Source organism: Tripterygium wilfordii, chromosome 22 (assembly GCF_013401445.1).
Source record: "Tripterygium wilfordii isolate XIE 37 chromosome 22, ASM1340144v1, whole genome shotgun sequence".
NCBI classification, from domain to species: Eukaryota; Viridiplantae; Streptophyta; class Magnoliopsida; order Celastrales; family Celastraceae; genus Tripterygium; species Tripterygium wilfordii.
Window position 1 is genome coordinate 659,253 of NC_052253.1, and position 25,069 is coordinate 684,321.

General features: G+C 37.5%; 4 protein-coding genes and 1 non-coding gene across 15 annotated transcripts; 3 read left to right on the forward strand and 2 right to left on the reverse strand.

Moving 5' to 3' along the window:
* Nucleotides 1-97: 97 nt before the first annotated feature.
* On the forward strand, nt 98-7,218 carry LOC119990381 (SPX and EXS domain-containing protein 1-like). Of its 5 annotated transcripts, none has more exons than XM_038836261.1 (15): nt 98-412; nt 1,042-1,177; nt 1,288-1,418; nt 1,726-1,764; nt 1,848-1,940; nt 2,027-2,143; nt 2,872-2,902; nt 3,062-3,159; nt 3,838-3,951; nt 4,714-4,767; nt 5,125-5,172; nt 5,341-5,491; nt 5,995-6,160; nt 6,426-6,495; nt 6,694-7,218. In XM_038836261.1, exons 2-15 carry the CDS (start codon nt 1,096-1,098, stop codon nt 6,946-6,948), a joined length of 1,449 nt encoding a protein of 482 aa, XP_038692189.1. In that variant the 5' UTR covers nt 98-412; nt 1,042-1,095; the 3' UTR covers nt 6,949-7,218. The 5 variants fall into 5 exon arrangements, with proteins under 5 accessions (XP_038692189.1, XP_038692191.1, XP_038692188.1 ...); XM_038836263.1 differs by having other exon boundaries at nt 1,042-1,161; XM_038836260.1 differs by having other exon boundaries at nt 98-326.
* Nucleotides 7,219-7,841: 623 nt separating this feature from the next.
* On the reverse strand, nt 7,842-7,913 carry TRNAH-GUG. The gene has a single exon. It is a non-coding gene; the product is annotated as a tRNA-His (tRNA).
* Nucleotides 7,914-7,945: 32 nt separating this feature from the next.
* On the forward strand, nt 7,946-11,946 carry LOC119992122 (peroxisome biogenesis protein 22-like). 2 transcript variants are annotated; one of them, XR_005466320.1, is made up of 9 exons: nt 7,946-8,194; nt 8,959-9,195; nt 9,288-9,335; nt 10,580-10,636; nt 10,721-10,822; nt 10,945-11,010; nt 11,182-11,283; nt 11,374-11,562; nt 11,629-11,946. XR_005466320.1 is itself a non-coding variant. In XM_038838764.1 (8 exons), exons 1-8 carry the CDS (start codon nt 7,961-7,963, stop codon nt 11,476-11,478), a joined length of 951 nt encoding a protein of 316 aa, XP_038694692.1. In that variant the 5' UTR covers nt 7,946-7,960; the 3' UTR covers nt 11,479-11,946. The 2 variants fall into 2 exon arrangements, 1 of the variants encoding a protein (XP_038694692.1); XM_038838764.1 differs by having other exon boundaries at nt 11,374-11,946.
* Nucleotides 11,947-12,444: 498 nt separating this feature from the next.
* On the reverse strand, nt 12,445-18,826 carry LOC119992120 (zinc finger CCCH domain-containing protein 13-like). Of its 5 annotated transcripts, none has more exons than XM_038838760.1 (12): nt 18,665-18,826; nt 18,270-18,512; nt 16,761-16,871; nt 16,636-16,669; nt 15,458-15,599; nt 15,302-15,358; nt 15,009-15,106; nt 14,818-14,889; nt 14,491-14,705; nt 13,393-13,499; nt 12,930-13,190; nt 12,445-12,773 (listed from the first exon to the last, which is right to left on the reverse strand). In XM_038838760.1, the coding sequence occupies exons 2-12, from the start codon at nt 18,394-18,396 to the stop codon at nt 12,711-12,713; spliced, it is 1,287 nt and encodes a 428-aa protein (XP_038694688.1). In that variant the 5' UTR covers nt 18,397-18,512; nt 18,665-18,826; the 3' UTR covers nt 12,445-12,710. The 5 variants fall into 5 exon arrangements, with proteins under 5 accessions (XP_038694688.1, XP_038694683.1, XP_038694684.1 ...); XM_038838755.1 differs by having other exon boundaries at nt 13,393-13,592; XM_038838756.1 differs by lacking the exon at nt 18,665-18,826 and having other exon boundaries at nt 13,393-13,592; nt 16,761-17,598; nt 18,270-18,408.
* Nucleotides 18,827-19,069: 243 nt separating this feature from the next.
* On the forward strand, nt 19,070-24,756 carry LOC119992121 (traB domain-containing protein-like). 2 transcript variants are annotated; one of them, XM_038838762.1, is made up of 9 exons: nt 19,070-19,598; nt 20,816-20,863; nt 21,014-21,073; nt 21,430-21,513; nt 21,636-21,740; nt 22,408-22,521; nt 23,083-23,183; nt 23,651-23,813; nt 24,439-24,576. In XM_038838762.1, exons 1-8 carry the CDS (start codon nt 19,320-19,322, stop codon nt 23,796-23,798), a joined length of 939 nt encoding a protein of 312 aa, XP_038694690.1. In that variant the 5' UTR covers nt 19,070-19,319; the 3' UTR covers nt 23,799-23,813; nt 24,439-24,576. The 2 variants fall into 2 exon arrangements, with proteins under 2 accessions (XP_038694690.1, XP_038694689.1); XM_038838761.1 differs by having other exon boundaries at nt 19,072-19,598; nt 23,651-23,762; nt 24,439-24,756.
* The last annotated feature ends 313 nt before the right edge of the window (nt 24,757-25,069 follow it).

Sequence of the window (25,069 nt, forward strand, 5' to 3'; positions counted from 1 at the left end):
GTTTTAACAAGGTGGATCGCACTCCATAAATGGGCTTTGCATTACATGCATTCATATGGGCTAGCCTGTTAATGCTGTAAGCAATTTTCTATTCAGGCCCACTTCCAAAGCTTTACGAACGGCAAACGCACCAACGCGATGTCTTTCTTCTACCTTAGTTTTCACTCAAAATCCCTCCATGAACACACTTTTCTTTGTTTGTTATAAGCGAGAAAGATCGTAGGCTGGCGAGATCTAGCCAGACAAGCCGGTTCGCATCTCAATACCAGATCAAATTATTCAATCAAGCACATTATTCGAAGCCATTTTCAAATCTCTTCTTCGCGGTAAGTGTCGATCTGATTTCCTTCATTCCAATCCTTAATTGGAGAAGCAAATTGAAGAATTTTCGCCGGGAAAATTTTTCGCGGAGGTAATTTCGAATACATTATCGAACGGTGTTGATTTTGGTCCGCATGCCTGTGTGCAATGATTTCTGCATAGACCCACTGTTCTGGTGGGATTGTTGATAAGTGATGATTATGTTTTTTGTTTTCTTTTTAATGACATTTGACGATAGAATTGGTAGTCGAGCGGCGTGAAGACATCTAACTAGTGACTAGGTTTCAGAGATTTTTGATAGATAGGAGCTATAAGGTACATGGTGGAAGGATAGGAGCTAAGGTTCCATGAAATGTAGGGTACGCCACCGAAAATATTTTGCTATTTCTACACGTAGGGCCTGTAAGTTTTGGTATTTAAATGGAGGAGATGAACTCTAGCCCCAATTGTATATGCTATGGACTCGTAAGCACCATATCATCTCTGGGGTTAAGGATAGATGCAGTTCCTGAAATATAGAGGCTGGAGTTTACTATGATTCTAATTTATAGCAGCTCAATTAAAAACCCCAGCAAACTTATATGACCTTTTTTTTTTTTATGGCTTGTTAGCTATCAGCTACCGCACATTGGTTTAAAAGAAAATTTTCCATCATGCATTTAAATCATGCCATGATTATTTTATTTTATTGTTTTTTCACAACAGTTACACTTGTTGCAGGTTCTGAGAATTGGATAAGGGGTATAGTATTCCTACTTTTTCCAGTTTGCGTCTATGTTTGGAAGTACTGTGACAGTTCCTAACAATAGTCCGCATTTGAGGAAGTCTGGAAGCAGACCGGTAGTCTCTGACCTTGGTATAAGAAGTTGTTAGCTTTCAGATTAACCTATTTGTTCACGCTTGCTTAATATGTTGTCTTGGTTGTTATTTTGTATATACTCCTAACACTGGTACAATATCTGTCAGGTGATGAGCTGGGTAATGGTGTAGATGAGGGTGTCTTACATTCTGTAGAGATGAATGATATTTGGAATGCAAGCACAACTATTAGTACTGCTGCAATCATGCCATCTCCTACATTCTTATGGAGATTTAAGGTTATAATTTTAATTATTTACCATAGTATTTGAATTATTTGGACAAGATTCAAGTGCTATATTTTATTAATATCTACATTAAATAAGGAAAATGAAGAATCAAACTAGATGGAATTTGTCAGCAAGTCAGATCAAAATGCTACCCACTGCCTGCATACTACAAGTGGAAAGTTCAATTTTATGATAATGCCAATCTCACTTTTGCTAGAAACTTCTGCATGCTAATATATTATCATGCTCTCTTTTCCCCCCCTCTTTATGGTCTTTTTCATGTAAGGACTAAGGACTAATTTAGATCAATGGGCAGGTACTATTGTTCTTTATCTGGGGCTTCATTTGCTGCAAGGTCAGTTTTACTCAGTTACTGTTTTCTGTTGTACTTATTCTTGGTTTTGTTTGGGTGTATAATTTTTGGAGTAAAAAATGCAGATTGGGTGGGATTCTGTTATGAGAATGAGTGTGGAGTTGAGAGATCGTTTCCTATATGAGGCATTTTTGTATTACAATCCTCTTCTTCTTGTGGTAAGTAATTGTTTTTCTCTCCAGTTAAGTCTGTCTTAATCTTGGATTACTACGTCTTCCATTTATTTATTTATTTTTGTATACAGACGATGATGGTTTGGCTTTGGGGAATCAATTTATGGGTTTTTTCCCAGTCAACTGTTAACTATGCGAAGATCTTCGACCTTGATCAAAATCATCTAACTCATAGAGAAATATCGAAGGTATATTATAAGTAACGCAAAATTCACACCCAAAGAAAAATAAGCAAATGCAAGCTACTTTTTAATGACTTTATTTCCTCTCTATGATGTGGATTTCAATGACTGGTTCCTGTTCTTATATGCTGTACCTGTGACATAGCACTTTTTGCTGGCTTTTTATTGGGTCAATGATAGCCTTGAGGCTTGCATATTTGCATATAACTGTATTCTTGTTTCAAAGATTTTGATCTCAAACTTGTGTGGACCCTTTTTTTCACTACGTTTGATGTGAAATTAGATTATTTTAGACCAAGCAAGTTGGTTGAGAGGGAGGGCCTCCAGTAATACCATGTAACCTCATTGTTTATTAATTATTTTTGATTTCATCGTAATAGAAAGAAGATACATGTACTCCTAAGAAGACATATATTTTAACTTGTTATATCTATTGCCTAGTAGGCAAAGATGTTCAATTCATTCCAAGGGAATACATAATATAGTGTTTGTCTCACTCTCTACTAAGTTTCATGTTATAGCTGCCATTTCAAACATTTTGTAATGTGGATAATTAGTTGAAAATTTAGGTGGAAGTAATGTGAAGGTCGAGGAATATTTTTAATCGGTTAAAGTTTCAGTAACAAAAGTTGATTTATAAGCCACACAAAGCACCTTATTTAGAAGATAAATTGGGAAAAAAAATGCATGAGGAACCTGCTGGTGGTTTTCACTTTATTGCATTTATATTGCAGAATGGATATGGTTCACAAGTTTGGTTGAAAGGTGAATAGGTGATGAATGTCAAAGCTCCAGTATTGCTTTTGAGAAGTGTGATTCTGTATCCCCCTCTGTCTGAAACCTCCTTACCTGTTCTATTGCCTGTTATTGTACTTAAGCATATATTCCTGGACTAACTTCTTTTCCCAATCTTGATATTTGCAGTGTGCTACCTGGATGACTATTGTTGTTCCAACAAGCATGACAGCTTATCTTTATCTTTATTCTCATGGGGAAGTGTCATTGGCTGCATCTCAACCAGTGTAATAGATGCTTCCTCTTGTAACTAGTGACAATATTTTTGACTGAATTTAATCCGGCGGCATTTTACGATTACTTCTGGTCTCTCCTCCATGGAAAATTAACCCTTTTGAATCAGGTTCTTATCATACATTAATTAAGGTTTCATTCAATTGCTTGAAAATGAGTTTAGGTAATTTAATGTCTTCTTTTGTTTTTGATGAATAATACTTTTATTATTATTAGTTGTTTTTGGCGTGAGTTGGAACCATCAACCTGTTCTAATAATTGACCTTTTGAACATTAAATATGTCTTTTCATACATTAACCTTTATGAACATTCTATTGTGACAAGTTTGAAGAATTGGAAATGGAATTGTTGACTGGGATTTATGTCAGCATGAGGAAAGAAACGATACAGAATGAAACTATTTTTCCAAGGTAGAGGTAGCTTTAATTTGAAGTAACATTAGTAACAATTATCCAAGGTAGTTTTGACACGTTGTAAGGAATTTTCTGTACTGTACAGAGTGTTTTTCTTTTTGAAATTTTTTTCATTCATTATTTTAGTTTGAGACAGCGCAGGTGAGTTACATGGAAAAAAGATGCAATTAAATAAGGCATTGACCAAAGTAAAATCCCTTATTTCTTGATGACTTGTTTTTGGACATATAATCATTTAAGATGCTCTCTTACTGCAGGTGCTTTTATACTGTGCTGTTGCAATGATTTTGATATTCCCTTTTGATATTTTTTATTTGTCATCCCGCTACTATTTCTTAAGGACTCTTTGGCGGATAGTTCTCCCGCTACAGGTGGGTTCATTATATTTTGGGAAGACTTCTCTTATTTTTCCCTCTTGTTATCCTGCAAGAGATCTTAACTTTGGCTTAAGTAAATTCAGTATCAGTGCTCCAGTCCATCTGGCACAAATAATTTATTCTTTTGTTTTTGATTTTTTTTCTGAGAGCTCAATTGTCCCTGAACATCATTCCTTAAAACAGTACGTTATAAACTCTTATTCACAATTGGACCTAAAAAGCTTAATTGGTGGTGGTGATAAGAAAAATAAGGTTGCTTCTATCTGACTTTAGTTGTATAGATCAGTTTTGTAGAGTATGGGTTAAAGGCAACTTTTTTGGTTGTTTCTTTTATCAGTTAAAAGCCAAAACCCTGTTACAGGCACTGGATTCAAGTAGGCTTTTAGAATTGTACTACTTTTGTCATTGGCTTATGTTATATGAAACTAAATATCTTGGGAATGAACATCATATAAGTAGATGTATTTAAAATGACAAAGCTTGGCTGGTTTGATCCCACTTTCCCTTGTAGTTCTTCTAGCAAAACTATGTGTTCTGCAAGGCATTAGCATATATCACTTTCAAAGTTTCATTCATCGGGCGGATGGGCTGAACCATTGGCTGTTGAACTAGACCTATGAACCAAACAAGCAAATATAGAATTTAAAAACTTGGCGTGAGGAACTTACATTTTGGTCAGGATTATGGGAATTTTGTATGGTTTGTCTTAGTTCATTTACATTCTATTTTAATGCTATCTATATCTGTGGACTGCAGGCAATAACATTTTCTGACTTCTTTGTGGCTGATATTCTAACATCCATGGCAAAGGTGTGAATCTTGTTAACTTATTTGAGTTATTTCATGTGTAATGTCTATTAATGTGTACTACCATATCTTGTCCGTCAAAATACTCTGTAACGACGTATTTGTTATTGCTTTTTTTTAATATTTAATTTTTTTAGGCAGGACAGTGTTGTAACTGCGTTTAGGGTCATAAATTCATTTATCGACTTAACTTTTTCTGAAGTTCCCTCTTTAGATTTTTCCTACAAAGGGGAGATGAACTTTAAACTGTCTTTGATGATTACACCCTGCAAATGAGAAATCAAGAAATAGTATGTTTGGTTTGTTAGATATGAAATTTTGACTCTCTTTTTCTGGGTTGTAATTTTTGTTCTTGTGCAGGTGTTTTCTGATTTGGAGCGATCAGCATGTAGAATGGTGCATCGGCAGGTTAGTGGTTTTGTTTGAGACTAACTTCTTGCAAAAAATTGGAAAAGACCAACACTCATATCTAGATGCATGAATGTGGGTGTCTGCAAATGATGATGACCCTCCAATTAAAGAAAACAAATCATGGCAATTCGCTCTACCTGTTAAAGAGATTCATAAACCATGCAGGTTGCTACCATTGCATGGTTCGAAGCTGATTCTGTTTGTGGAAGTCATTCGGTTGCCATCCCTTTAGTTCTTGTTTTGCCCTACCTTTTTCGCTTGTTCCAATGCCTCCGTCAATACAAGGATATGAAGGAGAAAACATCCCTTTTTAATGGTATGCTCCTTGAAATTTTTGTGACATCTCTCTGTTCGTTTATTATGTAGAAACATTTTAATTTTCTCCCCTAGAACGAAAGTGGAAGATTGCAAAAATTGCTAATATAACCAAAATGAATTTATAGTTTGTAGTTATTTGTCAGTTTGTGCCTTTGTGGTACAGATTGATTTAACATGCATTGAGCTTGCCGTGACAAAAAGTGGTTCTGACTTTAATAGTTAAATCCTCCTTTGTTTCAAGATATACTTTTTGCTTTTAATAGTTAAATCCTGTTTGATTAAAAATTAACATTTAACCTTAATCTGCTATAATACTTATGGATTTCTCTTTTTTTCTCTTGTTTCAGAAAGTGTAAGTTCTTTCACATGTTTTGGGATAATCAAAAATAATTTGTTTTATATTCATGTATAATTATCTATCTCTGTAGTGTTAATTTGGAATTTTGTGTTAAAGATTTATTGCCCAGATATTATAGTAACTTTGTCAGTTTATGGTTTCAGCCTTCAAATATTCAACTGCAGTCCCAGTTATTTTTCTGTCAGCCCTTAAATACCACGTCCTTCCTGAAAAATGGACAAACTTTTATCGACCTCTCTGGCTTCTTTCTAGTGTTCTGAACTCACTGTATTCATTCTACTGGGATGTGACACGAGATTGGGACTTGAGGTATGTTGTGCACCTTTTAACCTATACAAAATATTACATATGTTGTAGGAATTGTTTGTGCTTCCTTGGTCTAATTAGTTATTTTAGAGTGATAGATTGCTTAAACTACATTCTGTCACACAGCTGATACCAAATCTTGTCTCCGCTGGTTTCTTTTATGGAGTTAAGTAAAAATCCACAAGTGCATAATTCTCCCAGCACTTGTTACTTCAAGATTATAAAGAATGTGCATGTCAACTTACATATTTTTCTTCCTTTCTGCCAGTGGCTTCACTCGGATTTTCAAATTCAACAAGCCTCACCTGTGCACATACCTTCTATATGGACGAAAATGGGTAAGAATTTGCCCCTCTTCGTAGCTACTGTGAAAACCAGCAAGAACTGGAGAACAATTTGACAATGCCATTCAAGCTTAATGACTTTACAAGTTCTTAATGAGTTATAGGCTACACATTTTCAGACTTAGACACTTCACTGTTTTTATGACCTGACGGCTCTCAGTATACTTGATAAAAGTTATACACCAACTGCAGGTCTACTTTTGGGTGATCGGGAGCAATTTGATCCTCCGTTGCACATGGACATACAAGCTATCTGCCCATCTCCGCCATAATTACCTAACTGTTTTTACGATTGCCGCCTTGGAGATTCTTCGACGCTTCCAATGGGTCTTCTTTCGTGTTGAAAACGAGTGGATTAAAATGAGCTCAAAGTCCAATATTCAGCTGTCTTCTACTGAGACTTCCAGTGAGGAAGCCGAATTACTTTCAAACGATCACAACGTATAGATGAAACGAATGCGTGTCAGGAGTAGCAGCAGCATCTGGGGTTATGAGCAGTATTCTCCACATTTTGGCTATAAAGGTTCATTTTTTAATTTTTAATTTTCATTTTATATAACCATACTAAATTTTGTTTTTGCCAGTAGAAAATCGTTTTGTTAACACCTCATTGTAAAAAATATTAAATTTGAGAGCTCAGTGGAGGAGGTTCATGATTGGAAGTTGAAAAAATAGGGTAATATGAGATTTAAGCAGATCACTTTCTGCCTATAATAATCTCAGCTTTGTTTTACTTCTGTTTTTTTGGAACTGCGACTAGTATTGTTTGGGCCGTTTGACAACTGCTGCGATCTTAGTCAGAACCTGCTTGATGGGATGGGCCATCCTGGCCCATGAAGGCTTCGGGCCACCTGTGGGCGGTGCCTGGCCCATCCCGTTAAGCAGGTGAATAGGTATGGGTGTATGGCCCATTCAGATTGTAGGGTTGAAAAATCCACTATACCGCATCATTGCAAACCTCCATTCCATCCTCATCTCCGTCTCTTGGGTAGCTTTCGGTTGAACGGGACATGAACGTGCCAAAAATTCGGGACATGAGTGCTAACAACATAATCATTTGTGCTTGAGAGGATAAGGAAAGACGTCCAAAAGCATCAATAGCTGCTGCTTCTATAAGATCGATCAGCTGCGGATGATATAGCCTCTCCTAGTCCGACAACTAGAACCAAGGATGGCGTGAATGCAGAGATAGGCCAAGCGAGGATCATAGCCGGAAACGACCAGCTGGCAGATGGGTTGAGCCAGCAAGTGAATGGGCTGAGTTGTGGATCTGCTGGGCTTGGGAAAGAGCCTCAATGTGTTTCATTGGGCGAGGGCACCAAGCATTAAAAAAAATTATGTGTGGCTGCTGGGATTCGAGCCCAGGTCTCCACGGCCACAACGTGGAATTCTTACCACTAAACTACAGCCACATGTTGTTTAGGTTAGACCACAATGTTATTTATTTAATATTTAAGACATGTTGACGCACACGAGCTTTTTCTCGGAAGAGACCGGATTTTCCCTATATGGAAGAACTAAGAATCTGAATCCAGCCCCTTTGGTTCCTTTTGCACGATCCGAAATTCTAATTTCATCTGGTACGGCCATGGCGGAATCATCGAAGGAAGACCTGTTCCAGTTGATCAAACGGTTCAGGGCTTATCTCTCTGTGAGAATGTCCAGTATCTTCCCGATCTCTCTCCTGAACATGGTGATTGTCTTTCTTATCTTGTCTTTCCTTATACCAGTTTTGTTACTTTCGTGGATTGTGTGGCGGATCTCGGAAGGGTTTTTGGATTGCAAAATTAAGTTTTGGTGCATTTGAATTCAGTTCCTCTTGAGATTGGTTGAATTAGGGATTGATTCAGAGTTTCGATTTCGAATATGGATCTTGTTTTATTCTTATAGTGATTCGGTGACTTCAGTTGTAGCTCTATTAAATTTTATACAAAACTTTTGGTTATTCATCACATTAAGTAATTGATCACTACGGGTGAGCATTTGTTCTATTTTACCTCTCTTTCCACTAAAAAATTGTGCATTCTGTCTTCATTGGTTAGTCTGTACTTGACCTGAACCTAGTATTAGGTTGCTTTAATGAAGCAAAAGAAAATAAAATTTCAGCCTACGGTGTTCATTTATTTCTAAACCGCCATCTTCACGAATGGTTAGTTTAGGATTGGACTATATATAAAGAATTGAAATCATAAACATAGCAATGAATTAACATACAATGTCCCATGAATGTGGGAGTGACATAATCTTCTTTTTTTTTTGCCAAGAGCAGTGACACGAACCAGTTATGATATAGTAACGATAGTGAAAAAATCTTTCTGGAGGGTCTCCTGTGTAATGTCATCTCAACTAACTTAACCATTTCCTGCCACTGGTGTTGCATGATAAATGTACTATGCTTGTTGCAAAACTTTTAAGACGTTGGATTTTGAGATTCTATCCCCTTTCAAACTGGTACAGGACCCACGATCTGTTGGGGCTGTCACGGGCCTTGCTCTCGCAATAGTGTTCACATGGAGGCTCTTGAGGTCACCTAGTGAGCCTCAGAGAAGGCAACCAAAACACCAAGCACCTTCTACTAGTAGTTCTGTTGTAGGTGTTCAATCAACTGCAACATCAGGACCTTCTGGAGTTCCACCACAATCAGAGTATCTAAGAGCACAAAATGTTGTTGATGAGTTCTTCCAAACTGTAAAAGTAAGAATCAGTCATCTTTTTTGAAATCTCAACGACATACTGTTTACTAATTTATTGGTTGTAATTTGTTTATTCTTTTTTTGTGTTTTCAGCCAACATTGGGGCAAATCGTTAGGCAGAGATTGAGCGAAGGAAGAAAGGTAAACATAATGTCATGTTTCTCAACATGATAGTTGAATATGCCTAATTTGTGATCGTTGTTTGTTGGAAGTACTATTTACACAGCAGTTATTATCTTCTTTTGGCCGATAGTATTAGAACTAAAATTGAGTACTATCTATGTTTACATGATTATAATTCATTGTATCAATTCTAGGTTTTTATTTTGAGGAAGTTTAGTTTACATACCAGTCAAATGCGCTTATGTAGAAAACTTGGTTTCTGATGTCTTTTCAACTTAGATCACAAAGTACATTCATATTGTCTGTTACTAATGTCTAATGCCTGCTATCTACGAGTTTTGCTTGTGTGTAAACTGTAACCCTGGCTGAAAAATAGATATCGATGATTCTCACTCTAGTGGTTCCAACTCCCTATTCATATGTGTACATAATTAGCTCAATTGCTCATAATTGGAAGTAATTCTAAATGAATATATAGTAGGAATGTAAGAATTTTAGTTAGAGATTTTTAACAAAACATGGCCATACACTTGAAATGTATAAAAACCCTTGAACAGGGCTCCCGCAGGGTTATTGGGGTTTGGAGAGCACATTTGCACACCCTTGCACCCTAATATTAGATGCCTGTTTTTGTGAATTGAACTTTAGACGCTTATGTTTCGATGAAGCAAATTTGTGAAAGCGCAGCGTTAACCCTTTATGTCTGTTTTAATAAGGCTTGCCCACATTACCATCAGAAGTTTTTTTTAGTGATTGATAACATTGCCTAATGATATGGTAATGGAAAATGCTCTCTGGTAATTCACTTGGGATAACTTCTCTCTGAATAATTTTAGTTTTGCAAAGTGTCAATCACGCATATGGTTAGCCTGGTTTTCTTATTTAGAATGTTTGTTGGGCACTTTATTTGACCAAGGGTGCCATAATTGACGTTACATATTGAATATGTTGAAGGTGTTCTGCTTTGGCCGGAGGATTATTACACGATATAAAAGTTGGTTAGATTTATTAAGCGGGTGTGAACCTGACCTCAAGTGTGACTGAATATGATTAATGAGCTCTCTTACAGTTCATTATTCCTGATATGACCTTCATCCAAGCCTGGGTTAACTGTAGGAATATGAGTATTTTTTGTAGCTAATGAAGGCTAATTATGAATTCAATTGATGTACGTCATGCTTGAGTTGTTAATTTGTTATGCAGACTCATGTGCCCCCCTCTGAAAAAAAAAGAATTCATGCTTCAGTAACTTTTTTTTATAGGTAACTTGTCGCTTGGTTGGAGTAATTCTTGAAGAAAGTAGTCCAGAAGAGCTTCAGGTGAGAAAACAATTTTGTTGTGAACTTCGTGCTTGGGCAACTGTAGTCAGAAAGCAATGACATGACTTTTTTTCTCCGGGACAGAAACAAGCAACTGTGAGGTCCTCAGTGTTGGAAGTTCTGTTGGAAATCACGAAGTTTTGTGATCTTTATCTTATGGAAAGAGTTCTTGATGATGACAGTGAAGTGAGTCTAAAGCTTGTGCATTAACTTCTTAATCCATTTTTATCGTTTCAGAATTTAATAGGTTTTTAGCTGTCCATTAAGCAGTTTTCGTTGTTTTTGACAATCTGAACTTGGGTCCTCAGAGAAATGTTCTTTTGGCTTTGGAAAATGCGGGAGTATTCACATCCGGTGGTTTGATCAAAGACAAGGTAATGAATTTTTTAGCTATGAATTTCGATTGCATGCATTGCAAACGTCATTTTTTTCCCTCTTGTATTTGTAAAAATTCGTCTGCCTCCGGTTTTTTAACCCAGCACTTTAATAATTGCTATCCAACTGTATGGGCTATTGTGTTATACTTATGTGAAATGTACTTGCAGGTTCTCTTTTGTAGTACAGAGATTGGACGCACGTCTTTTGTTCGCCAATTGGAACCAGATTGGCATATCGACACGAATCCTGAAATCGTCACACAGTTAGCTGTATGGTTTAACTTCCCATAATTTAATGTATACAGTTGAACTCAATTAGGCTTCTTTAATTTTTTATTTTTATTTTTCTAATGATTGCAGAGGTTCATCAAATATCAGCTTCACGTCTCTCCTACCAGACCAGAAAGACATGCATCTAACGTGTTCAGCTCTACATCATTGGAACTGTTCTTTGGATCCCTTTGACTCTAAAACCAAGTCGAAGATGCAAAAATAATTAAAAACTTGTTGGATTCTTCTGCAACATTCATCTGGCATCCTCCACCAGAGGTAGTTGTTGTAAGTTTCTCTTCTGATTCTTGTAGAAGCCTTGTTTGTTTAAAATTTGTGGAACAGGTTGTCACTATCTAAATTTGTGAACTGGAGTTCCCGGTCAGAAGGATACATAATCATGGACAATAGTTTTGCAGTAGAGTAGCCGGTCTGCCACATGGCCTATGAGGGTTCTGTGGATGCATATTTGTTATTGTTCTCTGTGTGCAGATGTAATGATTGGCATGAAGAACTTACAAAAGAAATGGTCTGTAGAAATTTTTTTTTGGTTTTGATGCACACTTGTAGTTGCAGTCACATGTAAAAACCATTTTGAACTTGTTTTGCGAAGTTGACCTCCTTAAATTCAATGGCTGGCTGGAGTTGATGATGTCTCTATTATGGATTGTCTGAATAGATTCCTGGTGCTAACCTAGACGAAGGCAATGATGTTTTACCGCTGGTTTACTTTGTGTAAAACGGTTCTAAGATACTGGAATTTGAAATTGTGCTGGACATATATTTATGGTCATTTATTATTATTTTTGGAAAAAAGACCCATAAAGGATAAAGGGCACCCTAGACCTCAAATAGAGATTATTAAGAGTAGATCTGTGAATGTATTCAGTTGTCAGGACCATCGCTGGTGATAATTTATCGATCAATTTTTGGCTATTGCCATTTATTATTGCCGCCGCCTTGTACATATTCATGTACACTTAATATCGTGGGGAAAATATGGAAAAAATTAACTTTACGAGGGGCAGGGAAACCTGGCCTGTCGGGAGCTAAGCCCATGAACTTTTTAACTCGTCCATGGTATGAACAAAATGTTTCCCAAATACCTTACAGGGCCAGGTTTCGGGAGCTAAAGCCCAGGAACCTTTTGACCCGTCCATGAGGAAAATGCTTCCCAAGCCTGTATTTACCTTAGAGGGCCAGGGAAACCCGGCCTGATGGGAGCTAAAGCCCATTATCTGCCCCAACCCCTTTTCTTTTACGCTTATGATGACTACTGTGTCACATACGGCACATGACAATATATGAAAATTAGTTCACAAGAGGAGAAGCGAATGATATTCGTATACGCAAAACTATACATATGAAGCTCATCAATTTCTGATTGATATACCAAAATAGGTGGTGGCTTTTTACTCTGGAAAATGTCAAATGATTTCCACCTCTTCTTCCACAACCTCCACATCTACATTCTCATCTTCATCCTTGTACTGCATATAAAAGACAAAAGCCGAGTCAGAAGGCACAACCAGTACCATCCCATAATTGATGTGCTCGTCCCCATTGATACATCTAATAGGTCCTACCACATTAAAAATAAAGCAAGCGAAGTGTGCCAAAATACATGTGCTTAAAAATTAACAAACCTGTGAATGACTATATCGGGGGAGAGGCGGCGGCGGTGGAAGTAAAAAAGGCATGCGTACATCTGCATGCATAACTCCTTTATCAATTCCTCTCGATATATTTTTAAAACCACCATTCTTCATGAACGATTTCTCCTCTCCCATAGAAGCAGATTCAACTACCTCAATTCTCTCATCTTCTTCAAATTCAGCTACGTCATCAACCACATGAGCAGCCATGCTGGTTGCTGGTAACAAACCCCCTGAACCAGGACCCTTCACCTACAATTTTTATTATGGTAAAATGGCTAACTATACATATAACTAGCATAATCAACAAGCGAAAATAAACCAAAGGAAACATAAAAGCAGTCTCATAATTCCTGGTGCCATGCATTAAAAGTTCAAACATAGACACATATGCACAGAGCAGTAAAAATCCAAAGAGAAAAACAAAAGTTGAATCCCCAGAGAAAAGGTTCACCTTATCTGCGAAAGGGGTACCAATTGGAACATTCTTTCCTCTCTTTCGCCTCCTGCTGTCCTTTGATGGATACCGATCACCACCACTTTCATTGTTTACCACATCAACTACATTGTCAACATTTAATTGAGCCGTCCATATGTTAGACCACAAAAATTTCTCTGATCTGATAGTTTCGTCAACATTTCTGCCATTTTTGGCTTGTGTACCCAAAGTATCACAACACTATCAGTATAAACAACAGCAAGGAAAAGAACAACCGAGGAATAGCATGCTGCACAGAACTAAGTTGTAGAGTAATTGGTGATCCAAACAAGATAGCACAAATTAGCTGAGCTGCTAAAAAAAATACTAAAAAGTTGATAAGCAATACAACTCCCCTGCTCCTGCCTTTCTTTTCTTCCCTTCGAACAAAGATCAAAACAAAAATAGTATGTGGCAATGAAAAAGGCAGCAGAAAAACTGAAAAGGAGAAAGTGACATCTAAGAATTGCAAGATAATATAAATTGCCTAGCCTAAGATAGAAAAAAGGCCGCTATTCCCTAAACGTGTGTTTAGAGAAAATCACACACAGTAGAGATCCCATATAAATAGGCCTTGGCCCTAGTGATCCGGCAGTTTGCTATAGCAAAGAAATACATTTTACTAATGCAGCTTTGCCTATGATTTACAGCGAATTTCGTCCCCAGCTAGAGGGAGAGAGATAGAAAGGCACTTTGCTGTAAATTTTTGAAGGCCTTACATGGCCCCTCATACAACAATTTTAGATGACTAACATGATGTTCGTGGTTTTGGGGCATCAACCTCCATAATTTTCACTTCAGCATCATTGATAGGGAAGTAACGAAGATCTGCCAACCTCCATATGCTCTATAGCAACAGTGGAAATTATAAAAGAAGAGGCCTATACAGAAGACTTCAACCAGAGCAGAAGATGGAGAGAAACCTGGACATCGTGCCAAGGTACACACTCAAAGCATGCAAAATTCATGAATTGTAACTCAATTGTATGACTAGCATGCAAAATCTATAAATCGAAATTTAATTTTATGCATAAGATCAAGTATTCCATACTGATATGTTATCCAAAGTACCACCTTGTCTGGATTCTTCTGCAGTGTCTTGATTGACATGGAGTCTTTTCCTGTTCGGTGAGGAATTGTGTCGAATCACCTTCTGTTGGCCTCTTAAATGATAATCATTAGGTTCCTCATCACTTATGATATTCACGTTCGAATCTTCTTCATTGCCACCATCTCTACCGATATCTGAACCCAACTGATCTCCAAACTTCTGAAGCCGCAGTTGGGATCTACAAGACAATCAAATTGCAAACCGTATGCCTTAAGATTTGGTTAAGATGAAACAAATCAGGGCAAACATGTGCCAACGAGAACCAGAAAAAAAAATACAACAAAACTTGCCTCTTTAGTTCATCCTGAACTTGCGAATAACGATTATGTGCTTTGACAAACTTCTTGATTTGTGAAGTAACCCTGAATATTTACCAAGACAGCAAAGTGGGTAAGATAGATATCGTACATGAATGGGGAACAGTAAAAACGTTGCTTATTGATAGGCAAGTGGCAGAATTGGTTGGTATCTCCATAATTACCTTCTGCATTCCTCTTTCTCTTTGGACAACTGGGTATCAAGCTCCAAAATTCTCGAAGTAAGACTCTCTGCTTCTTGAACTTTCTCTTCCATTAAGACCTTAAAGCACGAAAATCAAGATATCAATATACTAATCAAACTTATGCAAAAAATTAGATAAACGACTATTAAATAAGAAAACAAAAATGGTAAATGTAAAACACAAAGGTAGTTGATGAAAGGCATATACTGCTACACGTCGTTTGTAGAGCCATGACCAAAAACCAACATTAATTAAAAAGAGATTCAACTGACCCCCAATTGAATTTTTTGCTGATCAAACATTTGAATCTCTGTTTCCACTTTCTTTAACTGCAAAAAATCCGACAAAAGAAATACTATGAAGTACTTTAAGAATCACAAGAAATCGAATGAAATTAAGCAACGAAATACAAAAAACATTCTTCAAACCTGCTCTTTAAGAACAACTTTGGACTCAGATGATGCAGTTTTTCCTTTCTTAACACTTTTATCAGCCCCATCTGAGATTTGTAAACTTTCAGAAAATTCACTATGGCCGTCCAAACACTGTTTCTTACTGCTTCTCTTGTCACTGTATACAGAAGACAACAAAAAGATAAAGAAGCGGAAATAAGGATATGAAAAGAAAATGGTGGCTAAATATATGATTAAAACAATGGCAAAATTTGATTTGGAAAGCTATCATAAATAACACTTATAAAGCTTAAACACAAGCGAACACACCAATATTAAGGAAATCATATAACTAATTTAGCACCTATCATCCATCAAATCTAGATCATTTTGGTGTCTTAATGTTATGATGTATACATTGCATCTTATATTTAGCAATAGAAGGGAATCCACGCAGATCCAGGCATGTCTGAAACGTAAGTATACATAAAGAAGAAATACCACCACATTGTACCAATTATGCCTAATAAACCCATGCAAAAGTATATTTCATGCATCATCTCCAGTTCTGTTCAAGATTGCAATTTTGCTTGTAAGAGATTTTAGCCATCAAAGCGTAATAAAAAATTCAGGATTTTCCATTCATGCAAACTTTTAAAGAAATAACTTTCTTTCGCATCTTCTTCTATCCTTTTCATCACATATATCCAAGTAATCAACACCACGGCTATTTACCATAAGACTAAACATGACAAGTCTTTCACCGAATCAGCAAGTCAGTGCAAATTTTTTTATGAGTCTCATATAAGTTACTAGCAAGAAAAGCATTTTGCCGCACCATTTTACTTTAAATGCACAGTACAAACAACCTTCTCCACCATCATCAAGAAAATTAAGGCCTCACTAAGGTGGAGAATACAATTGCTTACGCTTGGTCTATTACCAGCTTTTGTATCTTTTTCTTATAAAAAAAAAAGTTCAAAATATAAGCAGTGTACTCTACACAGGTATCATTAATTAATTAGTTGATTAGCAGAGAATTTTATGGTTAAAGGAAGGAGAATTTTATGGTCAAAAGCAAAACATAATCCCAAACATTTTGACAACGGTGGAAAAGGATCACATGAACAAATTCCACTTTGTAATCCTGGTTTGGGTTGCACCCCCTTGGGCCAGTTATATAAAAAAAAATTCAGTTCAAAAAAAAAAGTTACCTCTTTCTTTTAAGGGAACTGGAAGGACTATGTCCTGCAACATATATTGCCAACAAGAGTGAACTCTATCAGAATGCCTTCTCATATCATATTTACATTAAGCTGAAGAGGACACAAATTCAAACCATGAAATGTCTGTCGCCCTCTTGCATCTCTCCCTTGAGAATACCTTCTCCTAGGAGAAATCCTTCTGTCAAGCCTATCTCTCAAATCACGACCTTGATAACCATGCCTACCTGCACAAAGATAAGAAAAAGATTTCGAGTACACCTGAATAGTCATTATGAATCTATATTTATTCAAAACCAACCAGAGGACCCATAAACAGTACTTAGGCTAAGCTTACCATCAAAAGGACACAATGATCAATATAATAATGAACAGTAATAATGCCTCCTCGCCAGTCGCAAAGAAACCATTACATTTTACTCCTCAGGCAAAGACTACAACTACAATACCCCAATTCAAGCCTATATGGACCGGACAGCCTTTGAATATAAAATTTGCATGGACAAAGAATAATCTGTCTCTTGGAGCAATAACAAATATAATGCAGTTGGGTAGAGATTTCTCCTGATTTCCATAATAAGATTTTGAAATAGGCCATCAATAAGTAATAAAATATGGTTCCTTCAGGTAGAACTCCCATAGAAACTTCATCTTTCTCCAGCCGAGATATTTCCACATAATTTCATTCAAGCACTAACAGTTGAACTGAAATTTCCACATAATTTCATTCCAGAAGTAACAGATGAACTGAATACCAGAATCTCCATCATCACAAAAACAGCAGAACTCATAAGAGATAACACCTGAGAATATCAGCAGACCTGCTAGCCATCTGGATATTACGAAAAAAAAGGTGGTACGCAGTTCTGTAGATGCATTACGAAAAACCATGATAAAGTTTACCATGAAAAACACCAATAGCAGCTTCAAGACCAACCAACCAGACTATTCATTCTGAAGCAAAACAACACTAACCCCGTCAGTTAATATTATTTGTGTTAATTAAAAAGCCTCACCGCAGTAGAATTTAATATGCACATCCTGCCAATAGATTCTGAGTCAAATTCATAGAATCCCTTTGTTCCCTCGAATAAATAATCAATTGTCAGAGAAATATCAACAAGCAAATGGAGCAAATGAAATTAAAAAACCACATTAAAATTTTCCACAATAAATAAATTAATAGAATCAGCAATATCAGTATGTATATACTACAATGTACACAGTATCCCAAAGTAAATCACATAAAAGAACTACATCCCTATGAGAAAATTTAATGATAAGATTATGTATTAGACCTTAAACTCATCAGTCATCACAAGCTGCAGCAATGGAAAGCAAATTAGCTGCAAGGGTGACCAACCAGATTGAGACAACAATTACAGTAGGCAATATAGGAAAGAACTGGTCTCAACATGAACAGTGACTGATGATGGAAGCTTAATCATTAAATAAAAGAAAATTTTCAACAAAATATAAAATTCAGTCAAACGTAGAATTCCAATACAATCTAATTAACATCTATGGTGTTCTATCAACAAGGAAGATGATAAAAATAGAACATGAAATGATAGTTAAATTAAAGAAAAAATGTAGCCAGTTAGTTTGATGAGGCGTCAAGTTACCATGATAGGAGCCTAAATATCTGCGAAGCTCCGCATCTCCATGTGCAAACGAGCAACTTTGGCGATTGCAGCGACCTCTCTGATATAGCGCGCACAGCTTCGTTTTGTACAGTTTCCGTTCCACCATTGTAAATCAATAATAACTCGATAAATTCACCAAAATATACATAATCAAGTGATCGTGACAGAGATAAAGCTGCAGATGCGAAATAGACTCTCTACAAAGCGCAAATCCATAAACTCCTGCGGATAAAAAATGCACCTAAGCTGTAAAATTGAAATAGTACGAAAAGAAGAAAATCGACGCCCCACTGTGGAGAGTGGAGACAAACAAACGAGCAGCCATAACGAAGGTTTAGGTACGTAAGCAGGTAACTTCTTGATGGTGAACATACCTAGAGAGATGGAGATGCGGAAGAATCGAGAGAAATGCAACTTATGCAAGGGATGATGATGATGAATAGTAACCCTAGTACAGAGCAAACAGACTTGAAAACTGCAACGGCAATACTGAGGAGGTTCGAGAGAGAGCGAATGTTAGCGACCGAGCGTCCGCAACATATGCGACTTCAATCGTACGCGAAGCAATAATAAATGGGCCTTCCTATGGGCTCCAATTAATGGGCTTCCTCCTTTGGAGCTTGGGACCATCAAGAAACAATATTTTAAACCCAAACATAAGCCCACTTTAGAGTCCAAGCCCAATTAAACAAAGTTAGATTAATCCAATCCAACAAGGCCTAATGGAACTGAACGACCCACGCTTCCATCACCCGCTGACCGGCTGTTCATCAATCAACGTACGTTAATCTCAAAGATAATTAGATATGCACGGTTGCGCGCAAGCGCAAGCTTGGATATCGTAACTAATTTATGATTCGCTTAACTCGGCCTGTGTACCCGAGTTGCACCGATTCGTAACCACCACCGAAAAATTCCTTCTCCATCGGGTTATGCCCTACTTTCACGCTCTCATCCCGAAAATTCCCTAGGGTTGCTTACTTTGGCATCACAGCGAATCTTCAAAATTCAGACCCGCACCCGCCGGTAATGGAACTGGACCCGCCGGAATCTGTACCACCAGCTGGTGATGATTTTGTGCATATTGACCCTGACGTTGAGGTGTTGAGCGAGAGCATTGTCAACGTCGAGGAGGAGCTGAGAGGTTACAACGCGGTCGATTCTCGGAGTGGTGAGGATGGGAATTCAGAGCAGGGAAGGGTACTTCCCGAAGAGTTTTCAAGAACTGTGATGGTCCTCACTTGCGATTCGACGGCGGAGAGTGGAAAATGCGACGTGTACTTGGTTGGCACTGCTCATGTGTTTCAGGTTCTGTATTGTTTGCTTTTGTTTTATCTGATTCCTTTCTCTTTGCGTGGGTAATATCGGGCAATCCAAAAGGGTCCGATCTCTTGAGGTTTTATGATTTATCTGTGTTAATCGAGGCCTTGTTACACATCCCACATCGAACAAATGAGGTGTGGAGTGCTGGTTTAAATGGACCAAGGCACCCTCCCTTAGCAAGCCGGTTTTCTAGGGTGAGTTCTACCTTGGGCCATGACAATTGGTATCGAAGCCCAAGTTTGGGCCTATGGGCTCTGTGGCCACCATGGTCTTCGGGCCGTGGGGCGTGTGTGTGGGGGACGCCGGGATGGCAGTGTTCGCCCGGGGCTAGTAAAGCTAGCGCACAACCTGACCGCGTGGTCGCGGTCGCGGAAGCGTGGTGGTTTGTTACACATCCCACATCGAACAAATGAGGTGTGGAGTGCTGGTTTAAATGGACCAAGGGTGTGGAGTGCTGGTTTAAATGGACCAAGGCACCCTCCCTTAGCAAGCCGGTTTTCTAGGGTGAGTTCTACCTTGGGCCATGACAGGCCTATAAACAGTAATTTCTTTATTTAGTGCAGCAGTAAACCCTGGCTTGAATTGCATTCAGTTTATGAGTTCTTTGGGATTGCAAATTGAACCAGCAAGGAGAATATCTTTATTGTTAACGTTTTTGGAACTGAGTCATTGACAGGGGAAAATGTAATTCACCATTTGTTTTTCCTGTTCCAAACAAGAGGATAATCTTTGTCAACCCCTTTGATAAGAAAAAAAAATTGTTTGTTTTGTTCTATTAGTTGCTCGAGGTTCTTGTTGATTGATACTATTTCATGAAGGGGACTTCCTCATTTTTTTCGCTTAGCATTACTGGATATGTTGATAATTGACAGAAATTGCTTGAAAATGTCAAAGTTTAGTTCATGTGCCCGGGTGCATAAGGGAGTATGGCAATTTATTTTCCTAATCCTCCAATCATGATATTTCCAATTGTGGGTTTGGAGAGTCTCATAAGATAAAATCTGCGCTGTGCACAATGTAAATTGGAATGGTGAACTTATGGGTGTTACAGATTTCATTCTACTCATAAGTGATTTCTTTTCCTACTTTACCTCTTTATCCCAGGACAGTTTTTTGGGTCTTTGATTTATGAGACTGCAAGTGGTCAATCAGTAGGCGTGGAACGATTAATATTGTGTTAATCCTCACTTGCTTCAATGCAGGAATCTTGTAGAGAAGTTCAAGCCGTAGTCAGTCACTTGAAACCACAGGTTTTTCCCTTTGAACTCATTAACACTTGATTGATGGATGGATCATTTAGCAGGTTAGCTGCCTGCTTTCAGATGATATATGTCTTAATTCACCTTCGACGTTTGCCATAACATTGTTGGTACATTTCTTATTGAGTATGTTGATTACAGGTTGTCTTCTTGGAGTTATGCTCTAGTAGACTTGCTGTGCTTAGCCCTCAAAATTTAAAGGTCAGTCTCAGTTGTTGCTGTCATCATCTTCATCATCATCATTTTTTAAAATTTTAAAATGTCAGTATATGTGCTTACTGATGATGCCATAAGGACATAGTGATGACCTGATATTCGGTCTCTTCTCATGGCGTTTCTTTTTGGCGGGTGAGATTAAATTACAGTGCCATTTTAGGATAATTGACCTATTAGGTCTTCTTGACCTCAATTTGTATCATAATATATCGCGAGGACTATCTCAACTTTTTTTTTTCTCAACCAACTCAGTGTCCATTTCATACCCTCAAAAGCTTTCAATTTTCGGACTTTGATTTCTAATCTTTCTGTTTACCCTTCTCTTCTTCTTTTTTGGCTAGGTACCAACTATGGGTGAAATGGTGGAAATGTGGAAGAAAAAACATAATTTGTTTGGAATACTTTACAGCTGGTTTCTTGCTAAGGCAAGTTTTGTAATTATAGCTTTAATCTCAAATTTTCACAGGTCTTCATGGTCTTTCCACTTCAATTGAGCTAAAAATACTATTTATCATGTAACACAATAATTTTCTCAAATTTCTTCTAGGTTGCTAATAAGCTTGAGGTTTTACCTGGCTCTGAGTTCCGCGTGGCATTTGAAGAAGCAATGAAGTATGGTGGCAAGGTTATACTTGGTGATCGCCCTGTACAGGTCAGATACCTTGACTGATAACTGGATAGATTTGCTTATAATTTTTTAGTTTTTCTATCTAATTTTCCAGCCAGCTTAGTCGTCTTTATGTTTACGTCTACTTTTTTCTGGTCTGCCTGGTCTATCTCTACTCCATTCCACCCTTAATTGAAGTAACATTTACTACCCCACCAAGTTACTGTATTAATGGATAAGCTCTGTTGGATTCATAGGTAAAAAAGGTTAACAACTCTCTTGCACAAGATCCCCGGGGTTGGAGACGGGCAGGATGTATGCACACCTTACCGCCACATAATATGTGGATAGATTGTTTCTAGGAAGTTGGAATTGAACTTGTCACCTCTAATTTGCACTTGTGCCTCTCCAACTCTACCAGAGAACTCATGTGGCTATTTTTTTTTCCTTCTCATCGGTTTTGCTACTTTTTTTTAACGTGCAATCATATTTACTGATCATTTATTTTTATGGAATATCTCTTTGGATCTGATGTTTTTCTGGATGATGCACTAGAGATGTTTCTTAGACCAGTCCTTCAAAATAGTCTTTCCTAATTCTCTTAGGAAATAAAATTTTTTTAAAAAATGAACGTTTAAACTGAATGTACTTTTGTTTCTTCTCGGGATTGCTAATGTGCTTCATTCATTATGATTTATGCTGATTGGAACAGATTACATTGAGGAGGACGTGGGGAAGAATGCCGCTCTGGCATAAAGCAAAATTACTGTATTCCTTACTTTTTCAGGCATTCTTTTTACCAAGCCCCGATGATCTTAACAAGATGGTTAGCCATTCTCTCATCTATGTATTGTCATGACTAGTTAAAGCATGTAATTAGTTACCACTCAGTTTGTGCCAAATAACAGCTAAATACCTCTTAGTTTTTCATTAGGGCGGCTACAAACTAACCACTTGCGCTAGCCCAATATTGGTCAGCCAAGCCAAGCTTGAGTTTGTTAAGGTCATTTGATTATATGAGGGTAGCTCCAATCTTACAATGCTTTTTTTGTGAAGCTGCAAGAAAACTTTAAATATGTAAAACTATATGTATTGTGCTATATTGTACATATCACATCTGATATTACTTATAATTATAATTTCTAGTTATATATATTGTGCTCGAGAACTCATTTTTTAGAAGATTTATGGCCTCAATGAACTTGACCTGGATCTTATGATTCTTGATGAGCCAAACTCAGTCCAGGTAATTTGAGGACTGAGGTTAAAGCAAGCTCAATCCATTAGTTACAAGTTGATCTGGAACCTATTAAGTTTGGTTCTGCATGGTTTGTCTGCTTTTCTGTCTAATTCTATTTGATAGTGATTTAATCTAGCTTTCTTTCAGCTAAAGGAAATGTACGATGTTGACGTGCTAACTCTGGTGATTCACGAGATGAGCAAGGAGTTCCCGACTTTAATGGAAACCCTTGTACACGAGCGAGATCAGTTAGTATTCTTCTACCTCCATATATCGTTTGATTTTGTTTGTTTGCTGAAGTATGCCTTTAATTAATTTGCCGTTCCATTATTAATTTTGATATGTGAGATGGAAATAGACGAGTAGGGCGTTGGACACAAAACTTTTTTGTTTCCCCATTTTTTCACCAGCGTATGTAATAGTTACAGATTACTGTTAACTAGCCCATAGTTTCCAGCATTTTGTGAGCAACTCTAAATGTAGTTAACTTAAGAATGTCAAAGGGTCCAAATTGTACAGTTTTACTTTTGCATATTGGCTTGATCCTCTGGAAAAGATAAACAACTCCCGCGCCCAAGACTCCCCGCAGTGGGTAGGGTTGAGGACAGATTGTGTTGGTTTTAAGAAAAAAAAAATTATTAGTGACATTGTTTCATTATTATTCTTCTAAATTTATAGTGTAGATTTTGTTCTTTTCACTAACTTAAGTTTTCAGGTACATGTCATCCACACTGCTGAGAGTGGCGAGTGAGCATAGTTCCGTTGTAGCAGTTGTTGGAAGGGGGCACCTCAATGGAATTAAGAAGTACTGGAAGCAGCCGGTTGAGGTCAGCAAACTATATTGGGGAATTTATGCCATTTAAATACTTCTTTATGGGGTAAGATTTTAGATTAGTCTCCGAAAGATCGTAATTTTCCAGATGGGTCACCAAATGTCAAATGTAATCATATAGGTCACCCATTTGATTGGTTATGTGTAAAGAAAAAATGAAAAAACTAAAACTAAATAATAATACTTTTGACATTACAAAAACAAATGAAAAAGGAACAAGTTGTTTTCTTCCTCGTACGAAATAGCGAAGAACTTGTACCCTAGATTGAAAATCTGCTCGAATTGCGACTGCTCCAATCTTCGAAAAGGAGTTATTGTTGCAGAGCTTGGTCTGGTCCTACAAGGATAATTTGATGCTAGTTTAGGTCTTCTGGGTGGTGTTGTTTTTGATAGACATGAAAACCTTCTTATATTTGTCTTGAATAAAAGATATGATTTTCAATTTTGGTAATGCTGATGATGATGATATATTATGATAATGTTGACAATTCCTTTGATGACGATAATGGTGACCTTTCTGAAAGTTTACCCTTTCTTTATGTGTTTCTTGCAGAGTCCATTATTGATTTCTGCCTTTTGGTTTACTTCTTGTAGTGAATCAGTGATTGTGTCTTGTCTAGGTGAAGTTGAAAACATACTCTTTGTTTGTTGGGTTGCTTTGTGTATTGCAGGTTAAGGATCTTCTTGAAATTCCTTCCCCAACGCCCGCTGTTTCTGCTTTAAAGATTGTTATATCTGTGGGTGCCGTAGTTGCTGGGGTTACTATTATTTCCGGCATCTATCTAAATTGCAGGAAATAGCCCATCATGGTGGGTTGGATAATGTCTATTCATAGCTTTGGAAGCCCTCTGCTTTCAGTTCTTGGTTTAGTCTTTAATTAATGTCCAGGCCTTGAATTTTCTTACAGATTTGATATTAGCTATGAATATGTGATTCAATCAATCTCTTGTAAATCAATTTGGTCGTCTCATTGTATTTGTATGTTTCTATTCTCGTTTTTGTTTTTTTAATTTTCCAATATTAAAGATGCTTTTGGAGTTTGGACCCTCTCATGGTCATGGTTGTGAGCCACAGCCCAACTACCCCGAATGAGATTCAGAGGTCGCGGCCAATGAGGACGGCATTTCAGAGCCGGCCCACTTTCCTTTAGTGTTGGGCCTGGTAGGCCGGGCCTTCAAAGTCCCTGCAGTGCCCCTTGCTAGGCCCACTGAACGAGCCTGTAATTTTGAACGGGCCGGAAATAACATGGCCCATAGAACGAGGTCCACGGTCAGTCAATACCAAGCTCGTTTGACACCTCTA